Genomic DNA, 15,099 nt, shown 5'->3' with positions numbered 1-15,099 from the left:
CCCCACAGCACGCCGCAGGAGCGAGGCCCGTTTCCCCACTCCCAAATGCTGAAATGGGCTTGCAAACAGCTTGACTGCAGAAAACACTCTGCAAAAGTGCATTTTTAAAGAACATACACTGCAGACATTTCCGTGAGACCACAAGCTCTCGCCCTAGAAGTACACCTTCCTAAATCACGACAGCAGCAGCGACAAAGCTGAGGGGTTAGAAAGCGGTTTTGTTGCAGCTAAAAGCGCGGGGGCCGCAGCCAGAAGGGCCGTGCGGCCCCGACGCTGCCGGGCGAGCTGAGCGGGTCCGGGGCCCGGCCGGGAGAGGTTCGTCCCGCCGCTCCTTTCGTCCGGCGGGAAGGAACAAAAAGAGTCATCCGCCTTTGCCCCGTGTGAGGATCGAACTCACGACCTTCAGATTATGAGACTGACGCGCTACCTACTGCGCTAACGAGGCGGCTGTATAAAGGTTCCCCGCGTTGGGTCTCGACGCTGCCCCTCGGCCCCGCCCCGTCAGGATCTCTGAGGGCCCGGCGGCCGCCTCAGTCCTCGCTGAGGGAGGACGAGGGGCGACGGGGACGATTGGGCCCGGCCCGGTCCTTCCTCTGGCTGCTCTAGCGGGCTTCCTGCCGGAGGGCCCCGCGGTGATCGCGGGAGGCCTCGGAGTGACCGTGTGGGACCCCACAGTGACTGAATGGGGTCCGGTGGAGACGGTGTGGGGTTTTGTGTGACTATGGAGCTCCAGGGTGACCGTGTGGGCCCTGACAGCGTTGGTGTGGGATCCTGTGGTGGCCATGTGGGACATGGGAGTCACTGTGTGGGACCCCAGGTGACAACAGGGGTTCCCTGGGGTGACAGTGTGAGGCCCCATGATGACAACCTTGGCTGGCCTGCGGGGAGGCGCCTGCTGTGTGGGACATTGGGGTGACCATGTGGGACATTGGGGTGATTGTGTGGGACCCAAGGTGCCAGTGCTGGCCCTGGCCAGGGTGGGGGGGTGATGGCCCTGCAGGGCACGGGGAGGCCCTGATCAGTGTTGACAGGGTGCAATCTTGCACGTCAGGTTAATTAGGTGGCATCATTTTCGGCATAATTGCGCAGAACAGGTCAGTAGATAATTAGTGACTTTTGGCTGCGTCTGACAGCTGCGGGCGGATGTTGGGGGTGGGGGGGAGGGATGGGATAGTTTTTAAGATCACAGCGGGAGCTCAGGGATGGGCCCCGCCACCACCTCTCCTTGGCCCCCAGGTGGGTTTTTCCTGCCTTCCGTGGCTGCGGGATTAAAAGCTGAGCCATTTCATACCCTTTTCTCTTTTCATATTTTTTTTTATATATATCCTCACGTATAATTCCCTTTTTTTCTCCCATAAGGCATCTGACACAGACCCAGACCCAGAATCTGGGAAGCTACCCTGGAAAGACTGGGCCTGTGTCACTCTGAGTGGCTCTGAAGATGTCCAAGCTCCTGTGCATGCTGGTCAGAGTGGCAGGACCCTTTCCCCACTCAGATGCGCCCTCAGCAGCCCATGCCCCGGTGCAAGAGCCCAGACTGGCGTGTCCCCTTAATCCTGCACTCCCCTCTGGAGCCATGGCACACTGTTTTATGGATGCAGAGCTACGCAGAGTGAGGGCAAACTCAACCTGCGTGAGAAAACTGTGTCACACGTGCCTCTGCGTAAAAGCATGCACACAGGTATTTATGGCGTACCTCAGGCAGGGTGCCTTCCCGCCCTGCCTCTCCTCACCCCCGCGCAGTCATACCAGTCGGCCTGGCTCCCCAGAGGCACTGCGCCTCTCACCCCGCTGCGAACCTGCGCCTCTGTCCTGCTAATGACACAGCAGCCGAGCTGCCACGGGGACAACGTGACTCCAGAAGCTGCAGCCCGGAAAAAAAAAAAAAAAAACCCAACCAAACAGCCCTAAATGTGCACAATCAAGTGATGAGTGTTTGTATTTCTGATGCTTTGAGGCCAGCTCACAACCCTCCCTCCACAAAATATTCAGGATGTTTGGGAAGGGGTATTTTTCTTTTAATAGGATGGCATAGTCACAAAGCTTTAAAGAACTAAACGAGTGAATCGTCCGTGGTAATAGCAACATACTGTGAACGGGGCACAGTGACGAAGTTCAAGTCTATTTTTAAGCCTGCCTGGCAACATGTAGGTGCAGACAAGAGTCCGTGATCCTTTCTGCTGTTCTGAAGCTATGGACATGGCTGATGTCTCTGTCCCAGTTCAGAGTTGGTTTTGCTCCCTAATGAATCCTATGGGAAGACAGAGAAGCCTCAAGCTGTTTTGAAGATTGTGCAACAATGCTTGGGAGCCTACCTGCTTTTGCTTGAGAGCTTTCCTCGCTCACATTTCACAGGATGCAACAGGAAGGGAAATACGACCGAATCAGAATCGGAGGGCCCTGGTAATTGGACTCGAATCCTTCAGATGCCCTGGGGCTGAGGTGGGTGCCTCTCAGATAAGCGATCTAATCAGCGTTGCACTTATGTCCCATCTGGAAATAGATTGTTGCCGAAGTACACCACCACCTGAAAACCAAGCTTCAGTTTTGTTTTTTTTTTTAAGATAATTGTACCAACAAAATCAGGGAGTGTGAATTTGCCTGAGGTAATAAGATCTCTTTATTTTTATTCATAGTTAATTCGTTGAGCCGAGGCGATTTCACACCAGAATGCAGTCTCCAAACAAGAAGGACGATTGCGCTGCCTGCGCCGTGCATATGCACAGTGCCTGCCCTGCAGATCTGCTGCTGCGACAAAGAGCCATGAGCCACTCCAGACACATGGGCAAAATAAGGAAAAGGTTGGAGGATATCAAGAACCAGTGCCCGAAGTTGACAAAAGCGGATTTCAGCCACAACGAAAGCATAAGGTTGGCCACCGATGCCTTCCTGGATGGTGGGACAGATTCTTACCTTGAAACTTTAAGCAAAGAGGGCGAGGTGGATTTCCTCTCCTCCGTGGAAGCTCAGTACATCAAGGATAACGCCAGGGAGTCCTATTATGCACAGGAGCCCCCGGCTGCTGATGGGGCGGCTGCGCCAAAGCAGAACGATGCCGGGTCGCTCCCTTCAGGGACCTACTTCCCCACCATTTCTGACAGCAGTGAGCCAGCTCTGCTGCATACATGGATTACAGCGGAGAAGCCCTATTTAAAGGAAAAATCCACCGCCACTGTGTATTTCCAAACAGAGAAGAACAGCAACATTAGAGACATCATACGCCGGTACATCAACAAGACCACTCAGGTATGGGGAGAGAATTGCTGTTCCCTCTGCACTCGGTTGTCTTCCTGCTCTTAAAAAGATCAAGTAACCGCAGTGTTTGATCCGAGCCAGCCTTGTGTATTGCAGTGTAGCTTTGCTGTAGGAAGTGGCTGTAAAGAGCCTATTGTTGAATACAGGTAGTGCTTTTTTTTTTTTTTTTGTACTCACACCAACACCTTTTTATGTTGGTGACATAAAAAAGCATTCCCTCTTCTTTTAAACTCCCATTAACCTGGTGGAGCAAATGTGCCATAGAAAGGGTAGCTGGGCTCTGTCCCTTCTTGTCATGCATCACCAGCAGGATGGTTTGCTCTGTTCAAATCATTGCACAGATAATAAGAATTAAGGTAAACTAAGCTCTGAGCCACTGGCAATTGTTTTAGGGGAATTAGTGGGAGATGTGGGTGAAGGGGAGCCTGAAGAAGGGCTGGTGTGCCAGCAGCCATCCCCAGAGGAAGGAAATTACTCTGAAAAAATACCTTTCATCCTAATACTTTGTCAGTGTCACTAACAATGCCACATGGGCTCCATACAGAGACTCTGCGGTGTAACTCGGCATGTGGGAAAGGTGCGGATGATGCCCCTGACACCAGACAAGTGATGGGGGGCCACAGAGAGGTGCCAGCCACAAGCCAGGCTGCCCACGCACTGGGAAACCAGAAGCTGAGCAGCTGGAGGGGGACAAAAAGCCTCTGTTATGTGTGTTCTGGCAGCTCTCCGGTTTTCCTGGGAAAAAAAAATTGACATTTCAGGGCTGTGTTTACCATCATCTGGGAGTTCTCCCCTTGTATAAACTCGAGATGCCACAGGCAGTTTCACAGGGGAACGGTCAGGAACAAAACCAGGCTGTGGAGCCTGCTGGAGTTACAGACTTTCACTTTATTATTCTCCTGCAACGGCAAGTGCTGGGTCCGATAACACCGAGTATAATGGCAGGGGAGAAGAATCTGTGTTGGCAAGTACCCTGTCAAAAGCTACGAGTGCTCGGCATATCGGGGGAATTCTAGATCAGTCATTTTAGGTTGGCAGCATCACAAAGATATAGTAACAGATGAAATGTCTCTGGAAAAATAAAATAAGCATCAGGTAAAGTATCAACCCAGGCCAATTTTCTATCCCAAGAGTACAAAACTTGTAGGAAAAAAAGTGGGAAATGTAATATAAATCCATGGTTCACACAACCTTCTTAACCATGTCATTTACATTACAAGAGGGTGCTGGAGCAACACTTACAATATAAATTTGGCAACTGCTTTTTGAGTGCAGTTTTTCTATGGAAGCATTTATTAATTAGTATCTGATACGAATGCATCCTGGATAGCCTAGAATTTGATATATCCATTAACAACAGAATAAAGGCTGTTTGTTGATGACATCACACTGCAAAGGATTGGTGAGCAGTAATATAATCTTAACACATTTGTGGAATAGACATGAATCATAAAATGAAATTTGGGCAAAAGAAGCAAGAAGTACTGCAAGTAAGAGGAAAGTCAGGTGCAGAAATACGAATTGGGAACAGCTGGTGAAAAAGCAGTACTGGAGAGAGTGGTCTGGAGCTGTGGTGAGGCTGGATGCAGTAGTGTGCCATTTAAAAAGACCAAGTGAGTTAACAGGAAGTGTGGATGTGAGATATTGGACATAATTGTACTTGCCACTTACCTGGTGCTGGCAAGGCTCCTTCTGAAGCACCGTGCTTTGGCAGCAGGAGGAAGGTGTGGGATCCTCACTGCTCCCCAAGTAATTTGGCTTGCCTGAACAGGATGCTGTCTGCACAGGATGTGCTTGGTCTTGTAGGATTTCCTCGCGGGGGCGAAAGAAATAAGCTTGCTGGCAGGTGTGGCCGCAGGTTTTAGAGTAAGATTCAGTGCAAGTTGGAAGCAATTAGTAAGACAGATGTGCAGAGATACTGTAAAGTTTGTTTTGATTGAAGATGATATCCTGTGAGTGCAATTACCAAGGGTTCCCTTTCTAGTTGATGGAGAAATCAGCACCTTCTGAAGGTAAGTCAGTCAGGTATTAGCTGGGCTGAATTGCCCTGGGGAGATGACCCTTTCCATGGACAGTAGCAGACGTCAATGAAGACCAGAACCTGCATGAGGCTGTGCCCAATGCTGAGCCTAGGGGCTAAAGTATGGGAGTGGTTTTATATCAATCACATTTACAGTTCCCTCCATCCATGCTGGCTGGAGCCTGTGAATTGAAGTAGCTATTGGGGCTTTTATGCCCAGTCCTGAGACTTTTACACACTGTCCTGCTAGTTGTGAATTGGAAAGCATGGATGTATGGTTAAATTGAAACAATTAGTTTATAAATCATTACTTAAAAAAAAAAAAAGATGGAGCTGTTGCAGTCTGTCACACCACCATCAATGACAGAGTGAGGATTTAGAGCCAGGACCGTTCCAGGCGTAAGTCGTAACAGAGAAAGCGTCATCCAGTGATTCTTGCTAAATGCATGTGACTTACTAAAGCTAGTCAGCCATTTGGCAAGGGCTACCATCTCTTATTTTACCCACATCCTTATTATTCTCCGATTAGTGCTTCAATGTGTTTCCTAGTGATGAAATCTCACCTACAAATTCGTGGGTCATCTTGTGTTTTATGAGCAAAAGACCTTAACTGAAGTGTGTATGTTGCATGTTATATTGGCTTTATATGAGCAATAAAACAAGGAAGCAAGATGTCTCATTGATTTACTGATTCACGCACTTAGGGAGAAAACCAGAAGGAATATCCACATGTATGTCCGAAGATTTGTGTTTGTTGGAATATTTTTTGAAACAAATAAACTACATTTCGGTGGCCTCACAGACAACCTTAAGTTATGTAAATTGACTCTGCTAATGCCTCTGCTTTTTTCCCCTAGGTGCTCGCTATCGTGATGGATGTGTTCACAGACACTGAGATTCTTTGTGACCTCCTGGAGGCAGCTAACAAGCGCATGGTGTTTGTCTACCTGTTGCTTGATCATGGCAATATAAATCTCTTCTCAGAGATGTGTGACAAGTTGCAAATTGCTGAGGAGCTCTTCAAGGTACTGTGGCTCTCTGAAACTCTTAGGCCTAGATTCATCTGCCTAACTTAAGGCACTCTGAGCTAGAAGCGTGGTTATGCTGGGGTCAGTCCACCTTGTAATTAAAAGGGAACAAGAGATTTCCAGACGTAGCATTAGCACATCTAATTCCCCTCTGAAGATGCCTACATTTTTCCATGGATTTTATGGGAAGTTGAGGCATTTCCATTAAGTCCTTAGATGAAACTGATCGTGGCCCTGAAGTCTTAAAACAGAGGTAAGTCCCGTAGTAGAGGTGTGTAACATAAGCATTACAACTGCTTCTTTTTAGTAACTCTGCAGCAGCTGCGGTCTGGCAGCCACACGTAGCAGGCACACAAAACTCTTTTGCATGGCAATACCTTGGTTGCACTAGGTGGTTTCTGATAAAACCATGTTGTTAAAGCTCTGTTTTCTCAGTTAGCTGGCTGTTACCTTAGTCTGCCTTCATCTGCACCAGAGGGAACTGATCTTAAAAATCACCTCCTAGGGACCGTTTCAGTTGTTGCTTGAGATGCTGCAGGGCACCTGTGGCACGTTCATGGGGATGGCTAATACCACAGAGGCAACTGCCTTCTGGAACGGCAGCTGGAGGGCAGGCAGGAGACCTGAGGGCATCTTATGTGCAGCAGACACCTGTGTTCAACAGCTGAATTCCACCCCAAACATATAAAGAAATTGAAATCCATAAAACATGCTCATAACAGTGTTTGCATGTCTGTAAGTCACCACTCCTTAGGAAGAACAAGCCTGTGCTATTTGTTGTAAGTATGCTGCTACAATACGCAGGCTTCGACAATGTGTGAGCCAAATCCTTGGTGCCGCTCATTTGCTACGGCCTTGATTCTGCAAAGCGTGCGTACGGACAGCAGAGTCAGGTCTGGGTGCCTGGCCTACCTTAAATACGCTTGCTTAAGTACAAGGACAGCACAGAGCATCGCGTGGGCCAAATTGACCTTCTTCTACACTCACACCTGACCCTGCAGGACGGCATTCATCTGGGCTGCACTAGAAGAGCAGCATGTATGTCCTTGCTGGCCCAGGTGGATTGAGAGAGCAGAGGTTTTGTCCTGCTGTATTAGGCCATATGTAAAACAAGAGAGCTTATAGCTAGAGCGAATTGTTGCTGGGGTGTCAGCGGAGGTAACAGACTGCTCTCAGCTAGGGACACATCTCGTACTCATTTCGGTTGGTGTAGCATCGGTTATCGTTATGCAGCACAGCTCCATCTGTGTGAATTTCCATGCAGGTTTATATCCCCATTGAAACAAGTAAGCCTGTGGCAGGTGAAAGAGCTTGGCTAGGTTTCTTCTAGCCTCAAACCTTCAAATAAAACATTGGAGAGTCCATGAAGAAATCATAACAGACATTGGGGAAGTGAACAGGTAAAGGCAGTGGGTGAAAAGGACCCTTTCCTTCTGATTTTTAATTAAAAAAAAAAAAAAAGGAATTGACTCTGGTTTTTTTTTTTCTTTACAGAATATTTCAGTCCGCAGTGTTACTGGAGAGGTTTACTGTGCCAAATCAGGCAGGAAATTTTCAGGACAAATACAAGAAAAATTTCTTATATCTGACTGGAGATACGTACTTTCTGGATCTTACAGGTGAGATAAGCCATTGCAGTTCATGCCTAGGTGGTCTTCTATGATTTTTAATGTTACTTCACAAAAAAGTGCCATGGAAATTTTTGGATGGGTGAGAAGGTTGTTTGAACAAAAAATTCTCATGTTTTCAAATATGTGACATTTTTTCAAAAATTCATTTAACTTGCTTTAAAGCTGATGGTAGTTCTTTATGGAGCATGGTATTTAATTTAAATGTTCAGAAACTAACATAAACAACTTTGTAGCCCTGGAGCAGAACTAGAAATATATATAGCTTAGTATTATGTTTTCCTCATTGTTTGAGTCCTCAGATGCTGTGATCATGAGACATGGTACATTTCCATCTCCCTCAGGATCCCTTAATGTAGCATATGTCACTCAGCTTATCTGAGGATTTGTTCTTCATATGACAAGTTCAGTGATTAAAGGGAAAACAGAAATACTTCAGAGACTTACTGTTTTTTTCTTGTGTTTCATTAACAGGTAGGCAGTATGTCTCTATGTGACTGTTGTACCTTCCCTTTTTTCTTTTTCTTTTTTTTTTTTTTTTTTTGTGAGCTGAGTCTGTAACTCTCCACTTTTGTGTTGCTAAAATTATTTCATGTAGAGGATGTAGCATCTCAACAACTGGGTTTTTAATTAAGATCCAAGATCCTCAGGCCAGTGAATTTCAGGAGACTCTGAGCTTGCATCAAATAAAGTTCCTACGCCTCATGACTACATAGATAAGCTACACAAATGACTGAAGTGTATCCTAGAAATCCAGGTACAAAAAGATGAGAGAGAAAAATTAGAGGTGATTATTTAATTAAAAGCATGAGATGATTGTTTTTCTTAATCCTGGTTTATGAATTGGAGGCTTAAATGCATCTAGTCTGATAAAACTGTGCCACCAGGAAGATTACGTAACTATAGTAAGGAGGGTAAAGGTGAATACGTGGCGTTAGCATAGGCTGCAGGAGCTCAACTGTCCACAGAGATGGGCATCCAGTTTTCATTCCATTTCCAAATGAACCATCAGACAAAAATGAGTGAACACTCAGAGTGGTTGGTTGTGGGGTTTTTTTAATTGGCCGCTCTGTGGTTTTCTTGTTCTTTCAGTTGGGTTTTTTTTTAATCCCTCACCAAAGTGTAGAAATGCAACAGAGATTTATAGAGAGAGTAGAACTGAAGGATGTGTGGGAGAAGAGAGACAGAACAAGATCTATTTTCTTTAGCCAAGAAGCTTCCTTTTGGCTTATATTTTCAATCCTAAAAAAAAAAAAAAGAAAAACCCTCAAAGTCCTGTGCAGAGTCACTTCTGTCATTCCCTACTGCTGTTGCAATATCTTCTAACCTCAAGAACCTTGTCAAACTACGTAATTCCCTATCCAGCAAGCAAGCAGAGAGGGTGGGGAGGAACAAATCTATACACTATTTAACTTCAGCATGCTCAGCACCAGTTTGCAGATTCACACGGGTTATAGCTGGCTGTCAGTACATGGCATTTCTGTAGGCTTGCTAGCTCTTGCTTTATTAATCGGAAAGTTTTCCGTTATCCCTAAATTTTATCCACCAACTTCTGCAGATATAATCAAGAATGTGGTTGAGTAAAACAGACTCAAACTCTTCTGCAATGCATTTGTTGGAAATCAAATTGGAATAGATCTTAAACTAATACAAAAGATCTTAAAACTGATACAACAGCAAATTTCACCTAAAAGTGCTGTGCCCTGCATGACTTTGTAATAGCAGTTCGGGGAACAGGCTGAGGAAATAACAGCCCTTCCAGACATACTGCTCTAAAAGGGACCCTGGCTCACTGCTTCTAGCCAAAGTGTTTGGGGACAAAATGTATTTGCCTAATGGACAACTAAGAGGACTGAATCCAGCAACTACTTAGAGGCAAAGGAACCCCCACCGAGTCTGTGGCATCTCCTGCTCTGGAGTGGTTTTCAAAAACACATTAAAAAGCCATTGCTTGGGTCAGTGTGGATAAATGTGGTCCTGCCGCACATGGCAGGCAGGAGCTGAGCAGGTTTCTTATACAAAGGTTATCCCACCAGCAGGCAACACTAACACATAGGTTAATTCAAACCTGAGCTCAACTGAAAAACCCAGTCCTTCTGTTTCAGATTAAATGCTGCACGTTACTGTAGCACTGTAGGCACAAGGGACGAGAGCATCCCTAATGAACTGCAGCTGCAGTAATGCAGAGGGTACACGCAGGAAAAAAAACAAGTCCAATGCAGATGAAGATTGGATGGGAGAGGTGGGTTTTGATTGAGACAACCATAAATGAAAGGATCCAGAGCAGGACATAGGTTTTGGAACAAAGCCCTGGAAAGATGGCTGAGAAGTATCTATTAGTGACTGAATTTGTGATATAGCTTTGGCCCCAAGCTAGGCAGTACTTCTTTGTGCTTTCTTTTCTTTCTGATGTGCTTCACTCAAAGAGGCCTGGTAGAAGAATGATCCTTCTGGGCAGACAGTGACAGTAACAGACTTCTTTGAGCCTTTCCCAAAAGAGCACTTGGAACTGTAATCTACGGAGCAAAACAGGGCCTAAAACCTAAACAATAAATTTCCTCTTAGAATGAAGCCAATGAAAACTTGTTAAGTCTTTATGCCAAGTTCTGCTTTGTTCTTCAGCAAAGTGCACAGAATGCAAATTGCTGTGACTCACTACATGAAGTCCACGAACGTTTGTCTAAAATCATGCAGGTCTCATGCACACACATAAACAGGTTACTTTGCAGCTGACCCATTTGCCACCAGTCCATGGAGAACCTTTGGGCTATTAATTGGATCCAACTTTCTCTGCTTACAAAGGTTACAGATAGGATCGATGAGCCACAAATGAGTATCTGTCCGTCAGGTACTCCAGAAAGCTACATGTGGAGTAAATTATCAAAATGGCGCCCAACAGTTTGTTCCTCTGATTTTGTTGGGTTTTTAAAAGCCATTTGTAAGTGTAATTGGTTTTTATTTCTAAGTTTTCTTTTGTAAACTAGCTATATCTCTAGCACATAAAATACAACCCTGCCACTCCACACCTCAGCCCTTTCACGAGTTTGTAACCTTCAGCATAGATATCCCAAGCTAATTGTGTGTGGGTTTGTATTTGTTCCTGGCTTATTACCTCCTTAACAGTTAGACGAAAGACGTGCAAAGGTTTAGAGAGCGCTTCTTAGTGAATAAAGGCAATGTTGAGCTAGCACAGCAGATGTTACCCACACAGCAGGGAGTTAGCTTGCTGTGCTGTTTATCTCGGCTCCCGAGGTTTTGTCCATATTTAGAATGATTTGAATAAAGTGGATGAGAAGTACCTGCATTCTGGTAGCTTACCATACATTTTCATGTCCAATCATAAAATGCACGGTATATACTGTAGGGTTGCCTGGAGGCATTGAGCTGGTGATTTCTTCACTCCTCCCCTTGCTCCTGAATCAACAGTATAAAACCACCGTATGCCCCAAACCCAACCCTCTTTAAGAATGCTCCGAACGGGCAGATGTAAATCGTCTGTCTTTACTCCCTTTGTGTTAGCTCAGGCTGTCAGTCCCACTGAGTTTCACAGTTTTGTCAAAACATGACAAGAACAAGATTTAAAATGCACACACCTACAGCCAAATCTGGCTCTCAGCAATCCTTGTGCAAATCCAGCATAGCTAATAAAGTCACAAAGGAATAACCAGGGCAGAGTTTTGCCAATACAGAATAACCTCTGGTTCAAATCCAGTGCTGCTCCGTATCCTCTGCTGCACAGCTCGAGCCCCGTCAGATCAGGGAGTAATTACATTTCATCCTCTCAACTATGTTCATTTTATTGATGCTGCTGCTGCTTAGACAAGGCAGCCTGCACAGCACAACCAAGCTGGTTTGTGGTTTTGCAAAAGAGCACAAATTTCTGTTTGCCAAGTGGATTAGGGAAGAACATAAAAGAAAAATAATTTAAAAGCCATGGGGTATCCTAAGGTGTATTTCTGGACTACCAGAATGAAAACTGTTGTGGTGTTTCTTACTTTATAGCAAAGGGTATTTTTATTTTTGGAAAGGCTGTAGGAAATATTTGTAATTTCATTTTCTCTGTAGTGAAGAAAATAAGTGTGTCGGGTGTGACGGTTTGTTTTGTGCGAGTAGGATGTGACAGCGAGATTGGGTTTTTATGTGTTTCTCTTGACCAATGGAGAAAAAGCACGGCAAAATGAAAACAAAGGATGGTTATTTTTCGCTAGTCTTTCTAATGTCAGTTTTAAGTGGGTGAGAGTTACCAACTGGCGCAGCATTCTGCAGGGAAGGTTCCGTTTATGTGTGTGCAGACAAGAGGTGGTAAGACCTTAATTTAAGCATTCTGCATGGCAGAGAGGTACCCGAGAGAGACCCGAAAGGGTCTAAACTCCTTTCCACAGCACAGACACCTAAACCTTTGGTGTTGTATCTGCCATTTAGTCCTGTGGTGCATCTGGAACACCACTTCCCTGAGAAGGTTGTATAGCTTTTACAAGGTTTCTTGAAGGTTTTAGAGGCAGCTGCAATAACAAAGCTTGATCCAAGTCAAAGAGCACTGATGTGAACTGACCTGAAATTCAACTGTGACACCATCTTCATCCTGTGTTTGGACAAGAAGCTTCAGCAGTAAAGCGCATTTGCCTTTCGCACACCCCTGCAGGGATCTCCAGTTCCTAATGGCTGAGGTTGACGCTAACCCTTACCTTGTCTCTCCTTCCAGCTTCACATGGTTATGCGGCCAGGTTCACCGCAACCTCCTCTCCAAGTTCACAGGTCAAGTTGTGGAGCTGTTTGATGAAGAGTTCCGACACCTTTACGCGCTGTCCAAGCCAGTGAGGGGACCCAAGTCCCCGCCGCGCACCATGCCCTTCCTGTTCAGCAAGAGCTGGGCCCCCCAGCGCAGCCTCCCCGACAGCAACGAGGGAAGCGCTAACACTCTTTCCGACCCCTTCAGCAGCCTCTCAGCTGGCAGCACCCACCAGACCAAGCAACCCCCAAGAACTCTCATATTCAGCAGCAACTTCACCCCCCAGTCACCTCTCCATAGAGTTAATTCCTTCCACAGCTACGTCTCGTTCACACCCCCGCCACCGCAGAAGGCCATCCAGGCTAACTACTATCAGCCACACTATGTGGCCGATAACTCCGCGGTTCTGTACAACAACATGAACATTTACAGACCTATAAGACTTAGACAAGAGGAACCAAACAGGACAGGGTTAAGCTCACCCTGGAGATGCCTCCACAAAGCTAACCTGTTTGCATAATAACCACCTTGGTTTGAATTGCAAGTAAATGTAGCGAGGACCTGTTTAGCAATCGCTTGTGTACTGATGAATATAGAAATTCTGTATAATACAAAATGAGGATGATTTCAAGCCTCTTGTTTTGCTTTGCTGCTTATGGATGCTTCGTTTCCCTAATTAAAAAGCCAAGCCTGCTAACACGTAAACCTTGGGTGCCTCACGATCCCAGGAAGAACACATCTAAACAATGCTGCTCATGGTGCAATGCTGCTGCTGCCCTATCGCCTGCCCTCAGTAGCATATTTGCGTAGCAGGAGATTTAGGAGGTTAACTGTTTTCCATATGGCCAGACACCTGAAAGTTTATTACTATGCATTTTATGTAATGCATAAGGAGACTGAAGGCTGCTATTTACGTGCCGATTTGAGGTGATGCTGGCAGCAGCAGTCTACCTTCCTGCTGTCATCACACCTCCGTCTTGATTTAGGAGGACTCCTTCAGGGCTGATGGGAAAGCACAGTTTCTATCGCTGCACTGTCTGCGAGCTGACCGCTGGAAACGCACAGCAAGGACGTCTCTTCGCAGGATTTCTAGGAGGGGGCCTGCTAACCAGGACATGGACCCAGACCAACAATTCAGGGTATGGAGGACATCTCGCAGCCACCGTACACTCGCTTACACTCATTAGCAACATGGGTGCGTTCCAGCACGCTTTGTTACAAACTTCCAATCCCACCAGCTCAGAGCAATTTTCCTTATTGTAGATAATCTGTGTAGATTCAGACTGGAAAATGAAGCTGAGTGAAGCAGCTAGTCCTACTAGTAATGCACCAGGACTGAGTTCCAATTCATTTAATAGCACATGGGTCTTAGAAAGCCTCTCAGTGGTCGTTTGGTTGAACATTAAGTTAGAGATAACAACGGTTTATTTCAGAGTTCTTCAAGGCTTCTAACTTTTAAAGAGAAACTCGTGTCTGTAGTCCCCATTGAATACAGTTACAGAGGGACTTACAAGTTCAGCAGCAGAAAAGCAGAAAAACTTTCTGCCAAATAATCCATGAAAACAAAGGAAGATTCTATAAGTGAAGGGCAAAAAATAGTAAGAAAATTAATGAAACAAAGGATTTCTATCCAAATCCCATAGTTTCTAGATACCTAACATCTAGATTGATTTATCAGTGGATTTTTTTAACACCTGCTTTATATCATCTTTCATCTGACTCCAACAGAAAACAGAAACCTAAATGTATTTGCACATCTCGCCCTGACTTCTCACCTGCTCAAAAAGAAAAGGAATGCAATTTAATTATTTAGGCTCTGAATGATGAAAATTGTATGCAGCAGCTAGCTCTCAGGTGAGGAAAGTTTCTCATCCTTGGAAGAGCAATCATTTTGAAACTATACCGGTAACATTTACAGAACATTATGAAAGGTACAGGATGGCCATATCCTCTACTAGCTTTGGTGTGGACATTTTTACCTGCAAAATCAAATTTTGGACTCCAGAATAACAATAAACTATTGCATATAATTGTAAATTCTGTACATAGCAACATTTTTCAGATTCCTTGGGAAGAAGGGAAAGTTGATTTTCATTCCTATGACAATTCTACTTAATGATCTAAATATGGCAACCATTGAAATAAAAGAGATGACTTTCATTAAAATCCCTTTAAGAATCATTTTGTTTCTTCACATTCTCTTGCCTTGCGCACCTTACTGTCTTCTCTTCCAAACACTAAGTAAGTTCCATACAGTCGGAGCACAGGGGAAGAGGAAACACGTTTTGTTTCTTCTGAAATCAACAGGAACAGAATTCAACATACGTGTCCCCCCAGCCTAATAAAGGTTGGGGTAGGTTTTTTTGGTGTTTTTTTTTTTTTTTTTCTAAATTTGGTTCAGTTCCCTGATCCTGTTGTGGCCCAACTGGGGGTGGCACA

At 45.3% G+C, this 15,099-nt stretch overlaps 1 protein-coding gene and 1 non-coding gene across 2 annotated transcripts; one reads left to right on the top strand and one right to left on the bottom strand.

Moving 5' to 3' along the window:
* Positions 1-372: 372 nt before the first annotated feature.
* On the bottom strand, positions 373-445 carry TRNAM-CAU (transfer RNA methionine (anticodon CAU)). Its single transcript has one exon. It is a non-coding gene; the product is annotated as a tRNA-Met (tRNA).
* Positions 446-2,144: 1,699 nt separating this feature from the next.
* Positions 2,145-14,835, top strand: FAM83A (family with sequence similarity 83 member A). The gene is made up of 5 exons (XM_010299858.2): positions 2,145-2,442; positions 2,637-3,246; positions 6,133-6,300; positions 7,798-7,922; positions 12,634-14,835. Exons 2-5 carry the CDS (start codon positions 2,671-2,673, stop codon positions 13,178-13,180), a joined length of 1,416 nt encoding a protein of 471 aa, XP_010298160.2. The 5' UTR covers positions 2,145-2,442; positions 2,637-2,670; the 3' UTR covers positions 13,181-14,835.
* Positions 14,836-15,099: the final 264 nt, after the last annotated feature.

Source organism: Balearica regulorum, chromosome 2 (genome assembly GCF_011004875.1).
Source record: "Balearica regulorum gibbericeps isolate bBalReg1 chromosome 2, bBalReg1.pri, whole genome shotgun sequence".
NCBI classification, from domain to species: domain Eukaryota; kingdom Metazoa; phylum Chordata; class Aves; order Gruiformes; family Gruidae; genus Balearica; species Balearica regulorum.
Note: the sequence above shows the minus strand (reverse complement) of the source record. Positions and strands in the feature narration are given on the sequence as shown.